Source organism: Elgaria multicarinata, chromosome 5 (genome assembly GCF_023053635.1).
Source record: "Elgaria multicarinata webbii isolate HBS135686 ecotype San Diego chromosome 5, rElgMul1.1.pri, whole genome shotgun sequence".
Lineage (NCBI taxonomy): Eukaryota > Metazoa > Chordata > Lepidosauria > Squamata > Anguidae > Elgaria > Elgaria multicarinata.
In genome coordinates, this window is record NC_086175.1 from 68039246 (window position 1) to 68061945 (window position 22700).

The window sequence follows — 22700 nt, forward strand, 5'->3', positions numbered from 1 at the left end:
ATATTGGTTCTTATCACCTAATTTTTTATTTATATGCCGAGGTAACCCTAATGGTAAAGGGGCAATGAACAAGCAGAGTTTAAGTATCAGTCAACCCCCAGATGATTTGCTTGGGAATTCACCTCCCCCATAAAGGGCCCACATCTCAAAGTTTAAATATTCCCTTCTTCTCTATAAATGGTGTTTATATGAACACTGGGTGTGGTGCATGTTACATTTATTACTGAATTAATCAGTATTTTCATCTCAAAAAAAAGCAACGATCTGTATACATAACCAGTTCTGCAAAAGCTTTGGGGAGCTTAAATCATAAGCTGCAAAGACTTTTATGACAAATCAGTTGAAAGGCCTCAAGGGGATGCAAAAATAATGTACAGATGTAATATATGAGTTTTACCAGAGCTATAAGATGATTACTGCTACAATCGTACTATTTTTTCAGGGAGATTTGATATTGTTTTTATTGTGTTTGACACCACTTTGGATGCCTTATTTATGGCAGAGAATGTAATATACACATTTTAAATAAATAAAATTGAAGGAAAACAATTTCAAAATCCTTTGCATGTTGGCTAAGATGTTAAGTCCCACTGTGTTCAATGGAGCTTACTCCCAAGACCCAGGATTGCAATGTTAAAATATATTTGTGATGAACCCCACCTAAAAGTATCGCTGAACATGACCAGGCTTCTATAGGCATCAGAACTCTGCCTTGCTACACACTTGAGGACGGCTTTCCTCCCTTACACCCCATGACTCATCCCTTTAGAAGGTACATGCAGGAATCACCTGGGGGCTATATTATCAGGTCCACCCAGGCTATTATTGATTAGTTGATTTGAATCTTCCTCTCTGGGAGTTGTCCTAGAAATGCCTTTGTTTGTGAAAATCTCTTTGGGCCTGTTCAGACAACGCTTCAGGCTCTATGGTTAGCGAAACTGTGGTTCTCTGGGGTTAGCATTAACCACAAGGTGTGCTGTTGCACACAACACTTTAAGCCATGGTTAGAGCCACTAACCCTGCTGCAGACTGTGGTTAGTTAGTGAGCAGAGTTTAGCAAAACACATCGCACAAGACACCTTAAACCCTACTGCTTAACCAAAAGCCTTAACCAGCAGGGTTTGAGGTGTCGTCTGAAGAGGCCCAAAGTCTTCAAGTGGCTGGCAAAGAGTCAAAGCAAAACTCTTCCACCCTCTGGAGTTCCAGGAGTGGGGATCACTCCCACTCCTGATAAACTGCATTGCCAAGTTTCCCTTCGGATCCTGATAAGTAAGTTTTAGTTAGCTAGATTGATGTTTCATTTTATTTTAAAAGCAACTGACCATTTCTGAACTTCTTTCTCCTTGGTTCTTGAATAAATATACTCAGTTGGAAACTGGAATTGATTAGGCCTTTGCCTAGCCTGGAAGGTGGCCTAACTCATCTTGCCTAGACGATGTGGCATAGATTCTAACCCAGGGTTTAAGGAGTTTCAATGAGGCTCTGAAAAGGGGGCCTTATCCATCTTCATAAGGACATAAAAGATATTTTAAAATGCAAGTGCTAGCAGCAATGACTCTGGAATATAGGCAAATGTTGTCTTGCAAGACTGCTGTTTGCTGCAATATTAAAGCATTTTCTTTTCTACTTTTACAGCATTGATTTTCACCTGACTACTGTTCGATATTTATTTGCATATAAGATGGGCTATCATATAATGCACCAGATTTTACAATAGCCACTTATTACTCCTGTTTACTTTCTGAAGCTGTACCCAAAGCATAGAAAGCAGATTAAATGTATACAATCTCATTCATTGATACATGGATTGAAAGCATCAAGAGTTTACATTGATGGTAAACAGAAGACTATACAGATATAAATTACGTTCAATTGGGAAAATATGCAAAATAAATGTATTGTCAGTGTGGTATAGTGGTTAGAGTGTTGAACTGGGAGTTGGGAGATCCAGGTTGTAGTCCCCACTCAGACATGGAAGCTCACTGGGTGCCTTTGAGCCAGTCACAGACTCTCAATACAAGCTACCTCACAGGGTTGTTGTTGTGAGGATAAAATAGGGAGGAGGATTATGTATGCTGCCTTGGGTTCCGTGTAGTAAAAAAAAGGTGGGATACAAATGCAATAAATAAATAAAAGATTGTAATATGTAGTCTATTGATGTAGGCCTTTTATTTGGGCATTTTAAATAAATTTTAAAAATTCTTCCTAAATAAAATATATTTACAAAGTTAACAACTCTACATTTAAAATTTCCAGTATCAGAATGTTTTTTTAAAAAATCCTTTACGTTCTATATAAACATGTTGATTATTTTTTACATTGCAACCAAGAGTTTCATCAACAAGCAGGGTTAAACTAACCTTTTGACGTTCTTTGGTATAGGGATCATCTGGACGATTTACTGAAGGATTTAATCTGACTCCCATCTTCCTCAAAAAATTTTTGGTGAATTGATCACAATCTATAATCCTATATCTTCGACCATAAAAAATGAGATCTGTGTCGAGGTTGAAATAATCTACAGTATAGAACTGATCTTCATTAGGAGGCGGGAGTGGAATCCGATGACGCCGAAGGAGAGTTCCTGAATTGAATTGAAATTAATATCATTTGTTCCAAATGACCGTTGGAGTAAACTTTATGCTAGTGTTACGGATAGGTATAATACCATTCTTGAGTGAAAAATTTAAGCCCCCAAATACTAACAGGTCATAAGCTAACCAGAAATTTCATCTCAAATTCCAACACCTGTTAGGTCCAGCTTATACATTTGTAGAATTAATTTTTGAGGCCCTTTCAGGACCGTACCAGTTTGGGTTGCAGGAATAGAATCATATATTTGAATACTTCTTCATCTAACCCACCACCACCTCTTTCCACATATAAGATTGGCATGTTGGAGAAAATAATTTAGCCTAGCACCACCACCCCACCACCCCCGGCCAACATGTTATTTTTATTTGTGTAGGGCAAATTGGTGGTGGTGGGGAGTGTATTCAAGTGTGCATTCTCTGGCTTTCTCTGCTGTTGCACCCAGTCTGTAGAACTCCCTGCTCCATGAGACTCATTTTGCCCCATTTCTTGGTGCTCCATTGCCAAATCAAAACACTTTTGTTAAGGCAAACATTTGGCTTGGCTTCTTTTTGAGAGTGTTTAATCTCCGCTATATTTTTAGTGTAATTCTTAATTAAATTGCCTAATTTTAAACTGCATTTTTTAAATTGTATTGTAACAGTGTACATGCCTACTCCGACGTATTCCCAGGTATAGGATTGCAACTTGAGCTGTCTTGAGGCCTCTTAAGAGAAGGAAGCTGGGATATAAATCCCATAAACAAGTAAACAAACATAAATAAAATGCAATCCTGAATAACGGCAGGCCCTAAAAGAATTGTCCAACCTATGAAATACAAGTATTGGAGAGCCAGTGTGGTGGAGTGGCTAGAGTGTCGGACTGGGAGTCGGGAGATCTGGGTTCTAGTCCCCATTTGGCCATGGAAACCCACTAGGTGACTTTGGGCCAGTCACAGACTCTCAACCCAACCCACCACACAGGGTTGTTGTTGTGAGGATAAAGTGGAGGAAGAGAATTATGTATGCCGCCTTGGGTTCCTTGCAGGAAAAAGGTGGGATATAAATGCAATAATAAATAAATAAAATAAATTATTGTTTACTGGGACAATATATAGAGAAGTATATTAAAGTCTCAGAACTTTCAAATGATAAATACTTATTTGGAGAAGACATCAACAGGGAGAACTGGACAGGTGAGCAGTACTGATATTCATACTGGGGGAGGCGTCTCTACAGCACCGCCTTACCTACTGATTTCCCCCACCCACCCCCCCGCAAACCATGCAGCATCGCTGCTGCAAGGAGTGAGTGTGAGCTATCCAGCCAGGAAAATTCACAGTGCCATTGTCACACAGTGGTAATAGGCAGCAAATATCAAGAGACCGAAAACTGCCAAAACCATTTTTTTTGGTGGCAACTCTGCACAACATTGTAGCTTTGAAAGCCTTATCTGCACACCTGCACTGCTACAGGTCATTGAATTTATGCATTATACAGAATAACTATCCTTATTTTCATTCCAGAATGAGACTTTAATTTCACAATGGCAGCCATTACTAAACACTCTCCTGGGGTTTCTTGAGCCTGTCCCTGCCCTGTATTGTCACACCTACACTATATTGGGATCTGCCCCCTAACTACATCCACTCTCTTAATCGGAACTGGTGTCACCGACACACAATCAACCATGGTGACGTTGGAGCAATGTAAAACGTCATGGTAAAACGGCACACTGAAAATGTGCAGCTTCGTGAGGAACAGCACGATGTCACTGCAAGTTGGCAGCTGCGTCATATAAACAACAGGGCACAACTGCGCAGCCACAACAGAGTATATAGAGCGTATAGACTAGCCCCTGGTCTTCAATGCAATAGGATTAGTTCAAAACCTTCCAGAAAAACTGATAGATTACCAACACAGTGTCTATTATTATTCTAAAATAAAGCTTTGATGCATGCAGACTTGGAACTATGTCCTATGGCTTACAAAGGAACCAAGCAAAACTGTTTTCTTACCATGCCATTTTATCCCCATTCTTTCAATGCATTTATCTTAATCATTAGTTCTGTGTGAGGTGTTTTCCTTACTGGGTGGAGCCCTTTGCCCCACCGTTGATGCTGTGGCTGCCTACCTCTCCTTCCAGCCACTGTTGCATCCTGTTCCTATGCATGTTTACTCAGAAATAAGTCCCACTGAATCCAGTGAAACATACTCCCACATATGTGTGCAGAGACTGCACCCTGTGTTAATACATGGATTTCTGCTGTTGATAAGCATGGCAAATTTCAGAGTCAGGAGGTCACCCACAAACTTCTAGGAAGGTAGAGTAATGATTGCAATCTGCTCTAGAAATCCCATTTTCTCTTTATTTTTAACAAAAGGTGTTACTCCTCTGCATTAGAGAATGAGTTTAGGAAAGCACAACAAGTCTCCCAAATTCCCTCAGCAGCTCCTCTATTAAAAATAGCAGGGAATGACAGTACAGGAAATGTAATGACATTGCAAAGAGAAAATGCCAGAGGATCACCAATCGTAACATCAATAGCCCATTCCTCCCGCCAGACACCTCAATAGTGCTTTGCCGATCCACACTGGACAGGCTGGAGAGGGAGTTGTGTTTAAAGTTAGAAAAACCACTACAAACCAAGTTGTAAACAAGAGGGCAACTCAGAAAACTAGGGGATACAATGGGCTACCAAAAATATTGTCTGGATTCTAAATAATAAGTGAATGAACAAAGGATTGCAATTCTAGAGAAAAGAGGTAGCAGACACAGGTTTTTTTTTTCATAATGTCATTAGTTATCTTTATGGGAGTGATGAATCTGTTATCATCTAATCCAGAATTCTATGAAGAACTCATATTTAAAATATGAGACATTCCAAGATTAAAGCAAGCATAGAATCTCTTCAAGTGCATATAATAAAAACAATAATAATAACTCAATTTATACCCCGCCTAGTTAAAAAATATCCTATGAGGTATTATCAAGTTATTGACCCAAACTGCAACAAGATTCAAAACCCAAACGTGGCTTGACTGGAATCCGTCTCTTGCCATTCACAAGTGGAACTGGACACAACAAAAGGGAGCTGCCATGAAAAGACAACATGAGAAAATGGTACGTATTACACCAAATGCATGCAAACAGAAAGATCTTGACAGCACATTCAATCCAAAAGATAAGGAGGCTATAATGTACATTTTGTCCACTACTGAAAGTATAATCAATCAATCAATCATTTCAATGAGCCTCAAGGTGCTTGCACAAGTACAGTTACATATAATTTACTTTAAAATCACTTCACTGGCTGCCAATTAGTTTCCGGGTGAAGTACAAAGTGTTGGTTATTACATTTAAAGCCCTACATGGTTTGGGTCCAGGTTACCTGCGGGATCGCCTTCTCCTGTACAATCCGCCACACACACTCAGGTCCTCTGGGAAGGGTTTGCTCCAGTCAGCCACAACTAGGCCGGCACCTGTTACCCAGAGGACCTTTTCTTCTGCTGCCCCCAGACTGTGGAATGGCCTGCTGGAGGAGATTAGTCAGCTTAATGCTCTCTATGAGTTTAAGACAGCTGTGAAGACTAGTCTCTTCCAGCAGGCCTACCCAGATGAATTTTAAACCTAAGAATTTTAAGTTGTTGTGATTGTTATTTTAATATTTTATTGGTTTTATATGCTCTTTTAACTAATTTTACGTATTATATTTTATTTGGTGTTGTTCTCCGCCTCGATCCAGAGGTAGAGGCGGGTAATAAATAAATAAATAAATAAATATATTATTATTATTATTATTATTATTATTATTATTATTATTATTATCTGCAGAACAGAAAGGTGAAACTACACTCATAGACTTCTTGAACAAACTACTCTGAAAATTCTCCCTACCATTGAAAGGTTTACCTGGAAACATCCTGTGATCAAATTAAAATAGAAATGTTTTCTGCAAATACGCCCTTTTGCACCATGTCCAGTAATGGAAGAAAGAACTTATTTGACGAAAACTTGTCCTACATTTTGGGAGTGATTTCATAACTGCTTAATAGTATCCTAAAATGCTCTGCTGTGTCCCAACAAATCTGTTCTTCTTGCAATTGTTCTGTAGTAAAGATTGCTATAATGAAGCCTTCTCTAGTTGGCAAGATGAATATCCCCTTCCCATGTTGGCCACGGCAGGCGTTTAGGAGAAAATATATTTGCCATCACCTACATGACCAGTTATCCAGCACTGGAAAGCATCAAGAAAGCAATGCATAATAACAATAAACAAATCGTGGGTTTAATTAATTAATCCAATATTTGCTGCTGTGACGTGTAAACTGGCCCAAATTACTGGGTTTTTTTTCCCAATGGCGACTTTGCCATAGCAGAAAGCGCTTCTGATTGTGCAAGTTGGGGCACCCAGTTCGGGCATGAGGTGTCTAAAACATTTTTAAAGGGCACTCAGTTTTCACCAAACTTCCCTACCCACCCAAGCCCCTATGTATCCCCCTAAAAAGCTGCTTCTGAGAGTTAGTGAACCCTCTGGAATAGAATGGGAAATGGCACAAAAATCGGGTTTACCAAGTTAAGCAAACAGAAGCACTTTCTGCTAAGGCAGAGACACCACTGGATAGAGCTCGCTGTAAACACTTGTGGGTTTGCTCTCTACCTATTTTGCAGCGTTAAATCAGGTGCACTTATATCTGCAAGGAAATGTCTTGATGCCAGTAGGCAAAGATGGGAGGGGATAATGCTTTGCCCCAAAGACATTACCTCAATGTCCAATTACTGCACAATCCTTGACAACAAGCTAAATAGGGAAAGTGTTGTTGTATAACATGCAGCAGATGGACCAAAACTCTGGGCTCCATAAACAATTGTCTACATAAGCAAAATCTGGAAAAAAAATATATTCATGCATGTTATACATATTTAGCACCACCCAATGTACATTTTTGGATGATGCTTCAACTAATTATGTCATTACATTTGTATCCCTTCCAGAAATTCTATGCTCTCTCTGTCCCAAGATAGGCCCAAAGTGTGGAAGTTAACCCAGTAGTCTTCAAAAATTAGTTTTAAGTCTGTGGCTTTATTATATAGATCCTAAAAATAAACGGCAAGAAATTTTTCAGAGAACTTCTAGCCCAAGGCCAATGGAGCTATTCACTATTTAAATACACTGAGGAAAAAGTAGTTCCTAAATAGTGCAATTAAAAAACGTTTCTGAGTACATTTTTCCTGTTCACCCAATAGCCTCTACGCCCTATTGCCCTCTTTCTTAGGATAACCAGACCATGAGTACTCTCAGAGCCAATTCTTCTAAAGAATTTGGGAACATCAGGCGCCTTAAGACAATCAGTGATTCATTGAAGCTGGGAGATGCGACTGGGGCCTGATGTGCCTGACTGCACTTTCCTTTTCATTCAGCTGGCTTTGGGGAAGCCCGCCAGCAGGCAGTGTCTTTCTCCTGTTAAAACTGGCTGACCTTGGGGAAACCCGCCAGCACCTTCATAACACTGCTCCGGATTGTGGGATGTGGAGTACACCAAACAAACGTTAACCCTAAGGGACGGACATAACCTCTCTGTACCAGATAACATCAGTTAACCAAGGTTCGGTTAACAGGAGATTACACAATATATGCAAGAACCTTCCCTTACAGTCTATCTCAACATGGAAGGTTTCTTATTACCACTATGGTATACATTCAGACTTTGAGAAGAATTTTACTAATCTTCTCAAGGTTATTATTCTCATCTCCAGTCCATTATCATACATCCTTATTTGATTCAGGAACTTTTGATCTGATATTTCATTCTGGTCTGCGGGTTCAGTCCCCATCAAGCTTATGTATGTTTTTGTCACACACTGATTTTGCTGTTTGAAGTATTTTTCCTCTCATGCTTAATAGTTTTTACTTTTTGCCTTTAAGAATGTTTCCTATGATAGCAGACAGGGAGGTTCTGAAGTTGACATGCCCCTTTCACCTAGAGTTGGTAAAACTATCTTAAAATCTCCACATTGAAATACACTAAAAAAATATGAACATTTCTCTTCACGTTTTACCAAGTTTCACTTAAAAGTCTCAATTCAGGATGGGTGAGATTCTCTAGAAACAAAATGGAGTGTCATACATCCTGTTTGCAATTCTATGCAATACCATTCAAATTAGCTTAGGAGATACTGAACAGTTTACTGAATCACAGCTGCCTGCTACCCCCAAATCACTGAAATTTGAGTTGTAGCTGTACCTGAAACTCAACCTAAGGGGCTCATTTGCAGGATTACCAGAAGCCCCCCCCCCCCCCCGCCTTATTTAACCACAGTGGGATGCCACGCATGCTGACAGCCGCTGCAAATATTCAAGCCATTGTGGATGGTCACTGTGGTTTAACACGACATGTGAATCCAGCACAGGGTGGGTTGTTGCCATGGTTAACAAACCACCCACAAATGAAAACAGCCCATGGGTTCCTGCTTGTATACAGCAATGAGACTACATAAAAGCAAGTTTATCAATCAGGCAAATACACCTTTTTTAAGAAAGAAAAACAATCATAGAGGTGTGGAATTGTGAACTGCCTAGAGAGCTTTGGCTGTTGGGTGGTATAGAAATGAAATAAATAAAATAGAACATCGGTAAATAAAAATACCTTGTGGTATTCCACTATTCTTCACCTGGGGTTCAACCACCTGAATTGTGTCATCTTCCAGATAGAAATATATTTTACAGTGTCTTATTCTATACAGCTCTTGATTTTTGTCAGGAACTTCTTCATCAAAATAAGCATCAAAAGACAATACCTATACAAAAAGACAAATGGTCAAAAATCAACATCTATTGTATTGTAAGCAAAGATGTAAAATGAAACAAAGCAATAAATAGAACAAAATGTAGATGGGGGAGTTATTTCAACATAGAGCTGTACTTCTCTTGAGTTATATTGTCACACATGTGGTTTAATAGTTCCTTTTTAGACGGGTCTTCTATGTGGCTGTAAAATTTACATTATAGAATATACAACCAATTACTTTGCCAAATTCTCACATTAACAACATACACATTTAGCACAAACAGTATGAGAATGTCACTTGTAAAAATGGTTTAGGGTACTAAACTGTATTATATTCATTCATTTAGGTTTAAGCATGCATATGTGTACTATGGAAAAGAAAGAATAGTACATGACCAGTTTATGCAGACACACACACAGCTCCAAAATAATATCAAACTAATGTTTTTAAAATCGCTTTTAAAAAATCATTACTGTGCAAGTGTATAATGGAGTCTATAATGTTACAAGGGCTGGTAACAGAGAAGAAAGCTATGTAAGCTTCAGTTGCTGAATGATTATTCAGAAAAGAAAAACAGTTACAGGACCTCAGAGAGGCAGCCATACTCTTCTGTTACCAAAAGTGCTGTTTTCTGTTGATAAAAGACAGCAATCCTAGGATCTCCTGTTACCAGCTTTTGGGTAATAGTGGAAGTGCAAACTTCAAATAGGAATCAAGATGGCCTCCCTAAACATCTCCATGTTACTAGCCCTTTTGTTCCTAATCCCAGAGGTGGTGATCTTTACAAAGCAAATGGCCTAATTTCATTTATTAAATTTTTAGTCCACCCCCATCCCAAAGATATATAAGGAGAAAGACTACATTAAATTAACCTTTATTTATTCAGCACCAGCAAATAGGCATTCAATTGTTAGAGAGAGGAAGGAGAACACACGGGCGCTGGCCAAAAACTCAGAAATAGGTGTAGTTAGAAGGTAGATCGGGATCTGCTAGTAGATCTCTAGATGATTAACAGTATATCTGCAAGAGTTTCTGACTCCAAATTGAATAACAATGACAACAAATAGGCTTCACCCCCTTCTGAAATAGCTGCAGAGATAGAGAAGAGGCAAAAGGAGGGGAGAACTAGGAATGGATTTTTATGTAAAAGGGCTATGAACACAAATCTTAGGTTCAATCCATATGCTTACAGGCACCCTGTTCCTTAATTCTACTAAGTTTATGTCTGCCCTGAGCCACCGTTTTACACTAGATTCCAGTTAATGAATTTTGAGGTTCTAGTTAAAAAAGAAAAGAAAAGAAAGAAAATTCCAGAAGCCTGAAGTTACCTATCCTTGGTCTAAAAAACATGATATAAATTATTATTATTTTTTATTTATTTATATAGCACCATCAGTGTACATGGTTCTGTACATAGATGAGGGAGAATAGGAGAGATAGCTAAAGGCCAATACAGAAAAGCCAAGAAAAGCGAAATACCGTGCCCATTGAAAGTTCTCCAGTGATCAGCTCAGTTTCATCCACCAAAACCCAGCCCAGACAAAAGGACTAACAGTACTTGTGAAAGATGTTTCATGGGAACAATAATATTAATCTAGCGTTTTTCTCAGTAACCCTTTAAAAAGTGGTGAGTATAATTCTCCCAGTACTACAGATGAGGCTGAGAGATAGTGGCTTGCTTAAGTCCTCCCACTGAGTTTGTGATTGAAGCGAGTGCCGCACTCCACCTAAATCCCTTTCAAATTGTCAAGAAAGGCCATGTGACAAGCAGTTCTGCCAACATCTGCTGCACACTCTTGAATCCAGAGCAGGAAGTTGAGCATTAGAGTGCAGCAGGAAGTGGAAGTCTGCTATCTAAGGATAGCAACCAACGTGACATGTCCGTACTTGTGTTTTGAAAAGTAAAAAGGAAGGAAAGAGGCCAGAAAATGACCAGAGTTGAGGATCTTTGTAAAAGTCAGATACATGAATATAGGAATGTATGAACTTTGGGCAAAAACCTGAGAGCTTTGTGGGATCTCACAGGTTTCTCTGACCCCTCTAATATAGCAGAGATGTGCAGCTCTGGTCATTTTCTGGCTTTTAAAATGTGCATTGGGCAATCTATTATAGAAAATAGCCTGACGCCTGGGATCCTAAGCATACACATCCATGCAAAATAAATCCCATGGTGGCATTTGTTTCTGAATAAACATGCATATGACCAGGACTGCATATGCTACAGGGAAGGAAGAAATCGTTTCTTATGCCTTACTGAAACGATCCCCAAGCATGCTCTGCTACCAAGACATAATGGCAGCAGCCATCGGGGCGAGAGAAACGATGGATTAATGCAGGGTAAAGTTGCCTTTAATGAGCAGATTTAATCTCCTAATTAGATAGGCTCTGCATAGATAATTAAACACTGATTGTACAGCTAACATTACAAATATCAAAAGGGAACAGTCGTAAGCCTCAGCAAGAAGAATTTTCAAATTAGCAAGGAAATGAGCACTGCAGTTTATTCCTTCTGATTCAGATACCTGAACTTTTAGAGTTTTCGTATTTCTTGTAAGCATACAACTTGGGTAGCAAAAACATCACCAGCTGCCCAGTGTTTGGCGTGTGTCTGTGTGCGCACGCATGCTAATGTTTATCCCTTTTCTTTCAATAAAATTAACAGAAGTTGTATATCAAGAAGAAAGGATTGGAGACGGGGTGGGGGGATAGAGATTAGTCAAGTCCTGTGGGGCACTCCGGAACCTGTATTATGTTTGGCTTGCTTGGACAATATAATTTGATGAACAAATTTTACGAGGAACATTTTCAAGCATGAATTGTCTCATATGAGACTTAACTATTTAACATCCTAATCCACAGTCCAGTGAAGTAATTGTATTTGGATTTATGCTGATTCTGCCCAACTGGTTTTCATAGGCTGGGAAATTATTTAAATCCAAAGCACTTTGGCTGAACTGGCTCATAGATCATGCTGCAAGCATTACACAATGGAAAAAAATAAGAGCACCGTTTTATATGTTATACAAATGAAATATACGCACACCCTTTCCTATTCATCTTAATTCTAGTTTTAAATTTTCAAGACATCTATAGAACGGGGCAAAAGTTAACACTTTTAAAGTGAGGCACACATTTTAAATTGCTGGAATGCTAAGCCCACAATCCTATACATGCCTACTCAAAAGTAAGTTCCAATGAGTTAAACGGGGTTTATTCCCAGATAAACAAGTACAGCACCGTAGCCTTAGATGTCATGGGATTGCCAGTACAATACCTGTAATAATGGTGATTTAATGCATCCACTGCATCAGTAAACCCTACAACAACCCCTGTAGGTAGATCACTATTATCCTAATTTCGCAGTGGTGGGCTGAGGCTGAGAGACAGTGGCTTGACTAAGTCTCCTAAGTTCTGGGTACTTGCAAGTTCGAACTCTTGGCTACTACACTAAATCAGTGTAGGAATTGATTTACAGACAATCCAAAGGCCAGATGCGCCTTTAACATTTGTGTACAGGGCAGGGGCCTTAGTAGCTACTGCAGCTCATATTTACAAATCATGATGTCAGTGATACAACAAATTCATGACCCTGTTTACATTAGGGATGTGCTCCGCTTCTCCTCGGACTGGAGAAGCAGGAGCGGATCGGGGGGGGGCTTCGCCACCCCTTAAGGTGGAGGCGAAGAGGATTGGGGGAGCCGCGGAGCGTTGCGGAGCGGATCGAGGTGAAGGTGGATCCTTCGCCTCGATCCGGAGCTCCGCAAAAAAGGTAAGTGGAGTTTACTTGGCCCTGCCGCTGTCGCTGCCGCCCATACGGCAACGGCGGCAGGGCCAAGTAAACCCTCCCTCCCTCCTCTTCCTTACCTGTGTCCGTGCGCGGTTCCACGGCTGCTTCAACGTTGAAGCAGCCGCGGGACCGCGCACGGACACAGGTAAGGGAGAGGAGGGAGGGGGGTTTACCTGGCCCTGCCGCCGCCCATGCAGCGACGGCGGCAGAGCCAGGTAAGGGGGATGGGGGGGGTCTTACCTGTGTCCGTCCACGGTCCCGCGGCTGCTTCAACTGAGCCCGAGGACTCAACCAGGAAGATTAGGCTGCAATCGGGGCGTACAGTTCCTGGTTGAGCCGTGGGCTCTAGTGAAGCTGGGATGGGCCATGACGGACACAGGTAAGGGGGAGGAGGAAGGGGGGCCTTACCTGACGCCACTCCCCGCCACTGCGGAGCTCCGATTCGCAGCCAGAGCTCCGCAGCGGAGCGGAGTGGCCATCAGGCGGATCGAGGCGGGGCGGATCGGGCGTGAAGAGGATCGGGGGTCCGTGCACACCCCTAGTTTACATACTCAGTTTATCTGGAATGAAAACCCTTAAATCTCTTCAACCTCTGGTTTGTTTGTAAATTCAAAGGGTAAATCAGTGGCTGAAGAGAGCTTTTTGCTTGAATAAATGACCAAGTAAGAAATTACAAGGCTGGGTGGGATGTAGAGCACCCTGTAATTATCCAAGTGACTTGTGAAGGATACAAAACAATGATAAGAGGGCATGGTGTACATAGTGGGATTTTCGTGTGTGTGTGTCTGCGTTCAGACATTTCTGTCCCAAGGTAACAATTATGAGATGCTACCTCTAAAGGTAAATAACCCTCATTATCACAAGCAAAATCTCTTTTAGGATTGGGATCCAAGCAATTCAAAGATACTAGATGCCTGCTGTCAAATATTTGGCTGTCAAATGCCAATCACTATGTGAAACCCAGACCCTCTACACCCGCCACCCATCTGAATTCCCTGCCTCAAGGTCCTCCAACTTCCAAAATGTCCTTTGTGTATCCAATGCAACAGGACAGAACTTCTTGGATAGAACTGTCTGATGCCAATAGCACAAAAGCCATCCCCCCCCCCACCATTTTGGATTATTCCCCCTTCCCCTATCAGCTCCTGCACCTTATCCCAATTGTCCACAAGGGTTGTCTCCAAATCTTCAAGACACTTTTTGTGGAGCACTGGGGAGGAGGGGGGAGAGAGAGAGAGAGAGAAGGGGAGAGGAAACTCCTTGAGTTAACTTATCTTAGGATCCAAGATACTGGATAGGGTTGGATAAAATGCAACCAAAGAAATAAACAAAGAAATTGATCTCAATGTACCTGTTTATCAAATGCTACCCAGGAAGGTGCATCACTTCCAACACCTCTAGGAAAAACACTATACTTTGATTTCAGCTTTTGTCCAAGCAAGGGTTCACCTCCTATTCCAGGTTTGTCTTCACCCACCAACATAGAAACCTTATTGCAGTAACTCCAGTGTTGAGATTTATGGAACTTTTCTTTCCCTAGCTGCAAACAAGATGAAATAAATAATAGTTTTAAAAGCAAAACAACAACAACATTAGGACATTCTAAAAATAGCAATTATAAGAATAAAAATCATTAGTGTTCTTCAAAAACCGTAAAATGGTATTGATCATGGTAAAATAATGATAAAACTTTAAATCAATTTTAATTTCTATCTAAATGCGTACGTTAAATTTTCTGTCATTTCCTGATGTGCCATTTCCCTACTCTGAATTATTTGTGCCTGGTACAACGCCTTTGGGCACACCTGATGAAAAATTCCACTAATTCCCTTGGTGCAAACATGGAACCCCATGAAATTAATGTAGTTGTACCCTTGGCAGAAATAACAGAAATGAATCAAACATCAAATGTTGTATACTTGTACATCTGAAATAGCAAGAGTATCCTATTATCAACGTTCAAGTCCCGTATATTTTTAGGTAAACTTAAGGATAAAGGCAGAGCAGGACTGCATTACATTAAGAACCTATTCACAACTGGTAAAAGGAGAGGTGTCTTATTTTAAACTGCAAAGAGGGGATTTGCACAGGAGCTGAAACTGGCAAGGTTCAGAATGAAGTCTCTTCTCCACCACCAGTTCCAGCAGGGAGTCTTCAGACTTTGCCTTCAATTTCGCTGAACTAGTGAAACTGACTAGGCGGTTCTCCCTATTTGTTTTTTGAGACATGTTAAGCATGATTAACGCTGGCCACTTCCATTTTTCAGATAAAGTATCCATGTGGGAGCCCAATTTGGATCAGGACCAAGAGTCTGTTTACTGCAAGAGCATCTCTGGAGGCAAATAGCAGCTTGGGGACGGAGGTGATTTTCAGCAGGAGACCAGAATGGGGAAGAAAGGATTAAACCTTCCTCCCTGCATACTGCAGCCCTTATCAGGATCAGGGCTCTGTATGGCTGCTTTTCCTAGAAGAATAACAAGGCCAGTGCTAGGTCTGCTGTAGTTTGACCCTTGGTTTTAGCTTCTTGAAATGCCTTCTTTGCAGCCCCCTGCAAGTACTACAGTGCATATCATTAAGCTTTATAAAAGGGTCAAGAAGGGGAAGCAGCTTGATGATCCCCATCCTCATCAGCAAAGTTGTCTCCTTGTCCACTACATCTGAACTGGATATTGCACTATGACCTTTTAATTACCACTTGCAGAACTGTTCCACAAGAGAAAGAAGTGGCAGTGGCCCTTGACCTCATTATCTAGACAACCCTTAAGCCTACATTTATAGAGGAAAGAGAAATGGAGCACAGGAGTACCTAATGAGATAGCAAAGGGACAGAAAGGTTCCCCCCCCCCTTCATCATCGAGTTAGGCTTACTGGATGCAGAAAGGGTAAAGTCAAAAAGAATTGTGTGCATACTATTTTTTTGAGACATACTGATAGAACTAAAAATTAAGGACAGAGGGAGCAAATAAGAAGGTAAGAATAGAAACACCATTACAACAGAGACCAAACACAAAATAAAACACATTGGTTCTGAGGATACAACTAACAACCGCCTCATTATTAAACATGTGTATCAGCCTTCCCCAACCTAGTGCCTGTCAGATGTGTTGGACTACAACTTTCATCATCCCCAGCCACCATGTGAATGCATGTCTTCACATTCAGTGAACAATTGTAGGTACAATTTTTTTTTTGACAGCTACTTATATTGTCAGGTCAAAATTTTGTCAACCTAGAAGTCAATATTTTTCACAACTTTTACAAGCTATCACATTCATCATAATATACAGCAATGTAGCATACGGCACTATTCAATATGCATGTAAGCCTTATTTAAACAACGGGGCGCACCTCTGGATACTTTATATTGACACCAGCTTCAATTTGCCCTCTCTTTTTTTTAACCCTACTAGCCAGAACTCCGCAGGGAACAGATAATATCAGGAAGTGAGAAGCAGGTGCTGCCTCCAACTTTTGAAAGTAGTGACAGATTGGTAGTACTAACAGTAGGCAAGAATGATGGTGGAGAAATAGGGGAATAACCCTAGACAGCATCTCTCCTCCATCCTGATAATGGGTGTGCTTAGTGGAATCCCCCAGGATTCAGAATGCACAAGTTGTTTATTTTACTTCATTTGGGTATGCCCACCATACACTAAGCTGTAGTGTCCAATACCAAAACAATTCAAACACACATATCATGCTCACAAAGATATGGCTACTGTCGTATGGAGGACCATTCTTAAATGGTACTGCTCCTGCAAGTACATATAAATAAGCAAAGATCAACACAAAGATTGGCACAGCTGACATCTGGAGACACAAGTCAACCATGTCATATCAGGGTAGAATCACTGGAGAAAGCAGACATCTGAAAGTGAGAGCTACCACCATTTTGCACATCCTGAAGTTGTGCAGTGTTGTGGCTCATGAAGATGAAACCAGCGGGCTTTTGATTAGAAAACTGAGTTGTCACATCATCGTTCCTTGAGGACAAACATTACTTTCTTTTACGTTAAAGTCTTGTTAGAAAACTGGCAATCAAGAAGATCCAAAGGCATAGTGTACCACTAAGCAGACACACTGCCGTCAATGCCACAGCCACATTCAAGCAGTGCCCATGCTCATTCAGAGAAGTGTTCCTTTTATTGGAAAAACCAGTGACCTCTGGAGAACTCTGAAGCCCAGCTCTTGGATTCCAAGAGGCCTACAAGGTCCAAGGCCCAAACTCCCAATGAGACTCAAGCAGGGCAGCTTCCAGGGCAAATAACTGTAGAGAGAACTAGGAACAAAATTGCCGTTTAAGCTAAGGCATGTCTAGTAGAACAATTTATAATCTATAATAATAAGAGGATGTGTGTCTGTCCATCTGCCAGCATACACTGCAAAACCTAGATACCTGAACCTCTGCATGCCTACTAAAGAGACCCTACAGATGTGCATTGTGGGGTTATTTTGTTTTTAAATCACATTAAGTTTAATTAATTTAAATGTGTCCATGTGGTGGAAGCCTGCAGTAACATCTTCAGCCACTAAGGACAGACAGTCTGCCTCCTTCTGTGGACCATCCCCTCCAGTAGAATGAAGTGGGACAAACCTCTCCCTTAGGGGACTATATGGATGCACCATTGCAGAGGCCATGCCAAGGGATGCCAGAGAGAGTGCCTTCACTCAGACGGGGAAGGCACAACGTGTCCAACTTTGACAGCTGCATAAGTTTGTTTGAAGTCATCACTGTACAAACCAAGATCTATTCCAACCCATGCAAAGCTGGGTCCACTTGCTAGTTGTTAAGGAATAAGTGCTCTCAAGCGTAACAAAACTGGCCCTCTTGGCTTAACTAGGAATTTTGGGTGATTGCAACAATGTAAGAATTGCCTTGTTAAATCAGGTCAAAAGTCCATTTATCACACTATTCTGCTTGTGAGCACTCACAAGCAGGGTATAAAGATAAAGTCTCCCCTGGTTCTTTGTCCTCAGCATCTGGTATTCAGAGGTGTATTGCTTCTGTACAGAGGCGAGATCTGAAACTGCCCAAAGCCTGACCCTTTACAGAACACATGAGCAGTTTCTGTCCAGTAGAGGAATGGTGATAAATGGCTGCTTAGCTAACAATCCATCACCAGGGTGCCTGTGGAAACATATGCAAACACCTAACATTGCATGCTGCTAAGCAAACCAGCTAGTATAATAACCAAAAGGAACTGGCTGTTAAGAATTTGGAAAAACAATATTTCTTTCCTAAAACTTCTTCCAATAAACTCCAGGAAAAGAGTCACAAAAGACAGAGCAATTTAGAACTGAGGATTAAGAGCAAAACAGAAGAGTGGTTTAAAGCCAGTCCTTACAAATGGATTAATTACATAACCCTTGAAACAATTATCTTTCTCCTGAATCTGTCATTTAACAAATTTTGGGCCTGTCCTAGCAAATTCAAAGCGGTACTCCTATCAATAATAACAAAACTCCATTCAGAAACTTTTTTTTTCTTTTATGATGGCATACCATTCATACTGAAAAGCAATGATATTATGAAACCAATGGTGCGCAATGAAACCAATGGTGGATTTCTCAATAAATTTAAGGCACAATCCTATGGGCCCTATACAGCTTCTGGGGGCCCATAGCTTTTTTCGGATTCCTGGATCCGAGGTCAGAGAGCGCGCTCCAAACTCAAAATCAGGAATCCACACTCCCCAGCCCCTCCTCACTAGCACGGAGAGAACCAAACTCGCTTCCTCTCCAAAGACACAAAGGTGACCTCAGAGGGGGTGGTGGGCAGGGAGGAGGGGACTGGAGAAGCCATGCTATGATGTATCCCGAGGCCTCCCCAGCCTCTTTCCCTCCCACTTTGATGTTCCCCAACTAGACAGGCAAAAAACCCCAATCTAGCCAAAATGCAGAGTGGGAGGAGCACGGGGGCAAAGACTGCCACTGCTGCTCCTCCCGCTCTGCATTGGATGCCCATAAGCCTCCAATTTCGTAGCCTTACAAGCATCAGCACAGGATTGCACCCTTAGGATCACTGCTGATGCAAATTATGTTGCTCCCTAGGAACAAAATTCTTTAAATTTACCTCTGAAATGTTTAATGCAGTGTGTACCTTAGTGCTAAATATGGAGGTGAGCTGGCCAGTTATATTGGGGAAAATAAGGTAGACAACCTGGTGCCCTCCAGATGTTTTGGATTACAATTCCCACCATCCCAGACCAGTGGCCATGCTGGCTGGAGCTGATGGAAGTTGTAGGGCATAAGTTGCCATCCCCATTACATAGAAATATGTAGAGGATCTCAGGCTAGGAAAGACTTGTGATACTGTACAACTACTGCCAGTCAGTGTGTATATAGGCTCAAGAGTGGGGAATGTGTGGCTCTCCAGATGTTGTTGGTCTGTAATTCCCATCAGACCTTGCCACTATAGCCAATGTTGAGGGATGTTAGAAGCTGCAATCCAACATCATCTGGAAGGCCACACATTCACCTCCCCTGGTATAAAATGCAGCACTGGTCTAGAAGAACTACAGAGGTTAGTCTCAATAGAAGGCAGTTCCGTATAGGAGAATGGAAATCGTATGGAATGAGAAAAGGGATGCTATACGTTAAACAGGAGGAACTCAACAGCAAAGGAGAAGTAGGTGACTCCGCTCACTCTTCCCTTACTTCCACCACCACCTCACCCCATCATGGCCTTTTTCACCTTGCAGGTGTGCACTTCCTGGTTGTCACCTTGAGACATATTTGTTGAAATGAGAGGACCCCAAAGTCAGATTTGGGAGTCCCTTTGCTGAGCCAGGCCAGGTCCGGCTTCATGATGGGAGAAGGGATTTAAGAAAGAAGGGTAGGAAAGTCCTATAACATTTTGGGATCTAAACTGAAAGGCTGGGGATTCTGGGTGCTGTACTCCAACTCATCTGGTGGACGCCAGCTTGGGAGAACTTGTTATATCTCTGGGTTTGGATTGTGGTGAGAAGGGGATCTTCCTCTCTCTGGACGGCGATTGTTGCCTACACAGAGTCGGCTTCCCAAAGGCCGTTCACATTCACCCGCCACGTAGAGAGGCGGCCGCGAGCAAGGCAGTGCCAATTCTGGGGAAGGGGGCGTTGACGTCAACTCGGGGAGGCCCCGGGGGGCGGCGGGAGCCCAGCCGGCGCCACTTACATTCCTGTTGAAAGAGTTCCCGGGCAAGAGCGGTAGCGCCATGGTTGCGCCGGCCCCGCCGCCTCGGGGCTGGTGTTGCTGCCCGAACCCGGCCGGCTGGTCGGTCGCCCTCCGCGCTGCCCAGGCCAGAGGAAGCGCGGGCGCGCTGTTTGGAGTCCGGTTGCCAGGAGACCCCCGTTGGACGTCACAGAGGGCAGCGCGGAAGGAGGCGTTCGCTTCGCCCCTGCTCTCGGCTGCCCCCTGCAGGCACGCGGCGCTTGCTAGAAGCGCCGCTGCCCAAATCGGTCTTCGTCGCCGCGTAGGCTACGGGGCCTCTCGGCCTCGCCTTGCCTTGCCTTGGGAGGTGGTCCTCTCCAGGCGACTGGCCTTACCCGCAGCGTCAGAATGGACCCCTCTCAGCATTGTTGATGATGCTTCTCACGCTAATAATACACCTCTCCGTTTGAATCTTAGGGCCAAAACAAGCATTACTTCAGATGTGTACCTCGCAGCCAGCTGCATCTTCCTCCTACATATTTACTCTAGAGTAGACCCAGGAGGCTCGATCCTGATTTTAAAAGCCCGCTACACACGTTAGAGTTCCGGCCAAGAGTACTCTAGACTAAAAAGGATGCAGACACAAGTTTAAAGTTATGTCTGTTGTGGTCCTTAGGCTCCATCTCGTTTAATATTACTTAGAAATGCAAAAAACGCCGTAATAGTGTAATTGAGCCAGCCAACCCCAAAGTTCACCAAAAATGTGTAAGTTTTCAAGATCTCCAGCCAAGATGTTACAAAAAGCAGGTTGGGAGGAAAATGCACATTTTTAAATGAACATTGGGTTGTGAACACTTAATATGGATTTTGATACTTTGAAAAGGTCTAACCTTTTGTTGCTAATCCGTGCGAGGAGGGGAAGGGTATTGCCACAGCAGTGCACAAGCCAGTTAAATCGAAATATGGGAGTTTTGTAAAAAAAAAAAATTAAAAAAAATGGGCCAGTTCTGGCATGCAGGTGACATCATCTCTCCTTAAACTCCCTGAACTGCTTTCACCTGGCCTGGCCTCAGAACTCTCAAAGTTCTACCTTCTCTATAAACAAGAGATATCTCCTGTCCTGTGTTGTACACAGAATCTGCGTATTTGATGCAAAACTCTGCTGGGTGCCATAAATTCTCTCTCCTTTAGATTGCATCGAGATAACAGGTTGTTATATTAAAAACCCATTACAGTTTTTAATTAATGTGGCAATACTAAGAAGTCTGAGTTATCATCAATTATTGGTCCTATGAATGGTCACAGTGTTCATTTTACACACATCTAGACTACAGTTTCTATGCACACTTATCTAGGAGCAAATCCCATTGAAATCAGGAGAACTTATTCCCGACTAGACATCCATAGGATTGCACTGTTTACCATTTTTCTCAATGCCCATATGTACCTGCCAAGTGAAGATAATGCTTCATACATCTGATGAAGTGGATTCTAATCCACACAAAATCTTGTTTGAATTTGTTAGTCTCTAAAGATTCTTTGTTTCTACCACAAAACTGATTTTGAAAAGACTCCCATGTCATGTGCCTAGCTAAACAAGCTTAACCATTAAGACAGTAATGTTACATCTTGAACATTTTTTTTAATGGCCCTTTTTGTCATTGGTTTGATTTCAGATCAGTTGTGAAGCAAGTTAGACTATGTATCAAGTTTGCATACATTGGTTTTTGCAATAACATTCATCATTAGATAATTGTAAATTGTCAATTTGCCCAAAATATGTTTTTGACTGTACAAAAATCAGTTTCCTCCCAACAACTCAAAAAATGTGTGCTCTCATCTGCCAGGAGAAATTAAGGATGTATACTTTTGTCAGCATCTTATTAAGTAAATTGCAAGTGAGATTGTAAAAAACACCATTGCAACAATTAACATTCTGCAAAACATGTTATTTGCTCAGGCCCATATGCGTCTTTTTTATTTTTGTCTGTATCAATGTACAGAAGGGAAATGCAGAACCCCAAAGGATCTTAAGCTGTGCAAAGGATTTCTTCACTTCTTCCCCCTCCCCGCAACCCTTTGCGTCTGCATGATTGTTTTTACTAGAAATGTAGGTCATGACAGAACATAACTATAAGATATTGTGATGTGAAGCATGACTCAGCAGTCATGTTCCATGTTGCTTCTAGGAAGAGTCAGCTGTACTGGATCTAACCCCATAACCAGCAGACTAAGTGCTAATCATGGCTTCTGCCCATCTTTATTGGCTGCCATTTTCCGTTTAATTCAAAAACCTGGTAGCAGAGGCCAACAGATGGCCTCTTTAGACCATGTACTGAAGGCATGCCTTCTGATCTTTTTGATGTCTCAACTCCAATTGGCATGATTCATGAACTACATCAAAACAAGACTGGAAACTATT

At 41.7% G+C, this 22700-nt stretch overlaps 1 protein-coding gene across 1 annotated transcript in view; it reads right to left on the reverse strand.

Annotated features, from left to right (window-relative positions):
- Positions 1–20410, reverse strand: part of EFHC2 (EF-hand domain containing 2) — a 55842-nt gene extending 35432 nt beyond the window's left edge. The window contains exons 1-4 of the mRNA XM_063127550.1: positions 20303–20410; positions 14499–14687; positions 9219–9369; positions 2361–2584 (exon numbers count right to left, since the gene is read on the reverse strand). Coding sequence (XP_062983620.1) covers positions 2361–2584; positions 9219–9369; positions 14499–14687; positions 20303–20344 — 606 coding nt within the window. The 5' untranslated portion in view covers positions 20345–20410. The remainder of the gene's footprint in view (positions 1–2360; positions 2585–9218; positions 9370–14498; positions 14688–20302) is intronic.
- Positions 20411–22700: the final 2290 nt, after the last annotated feature.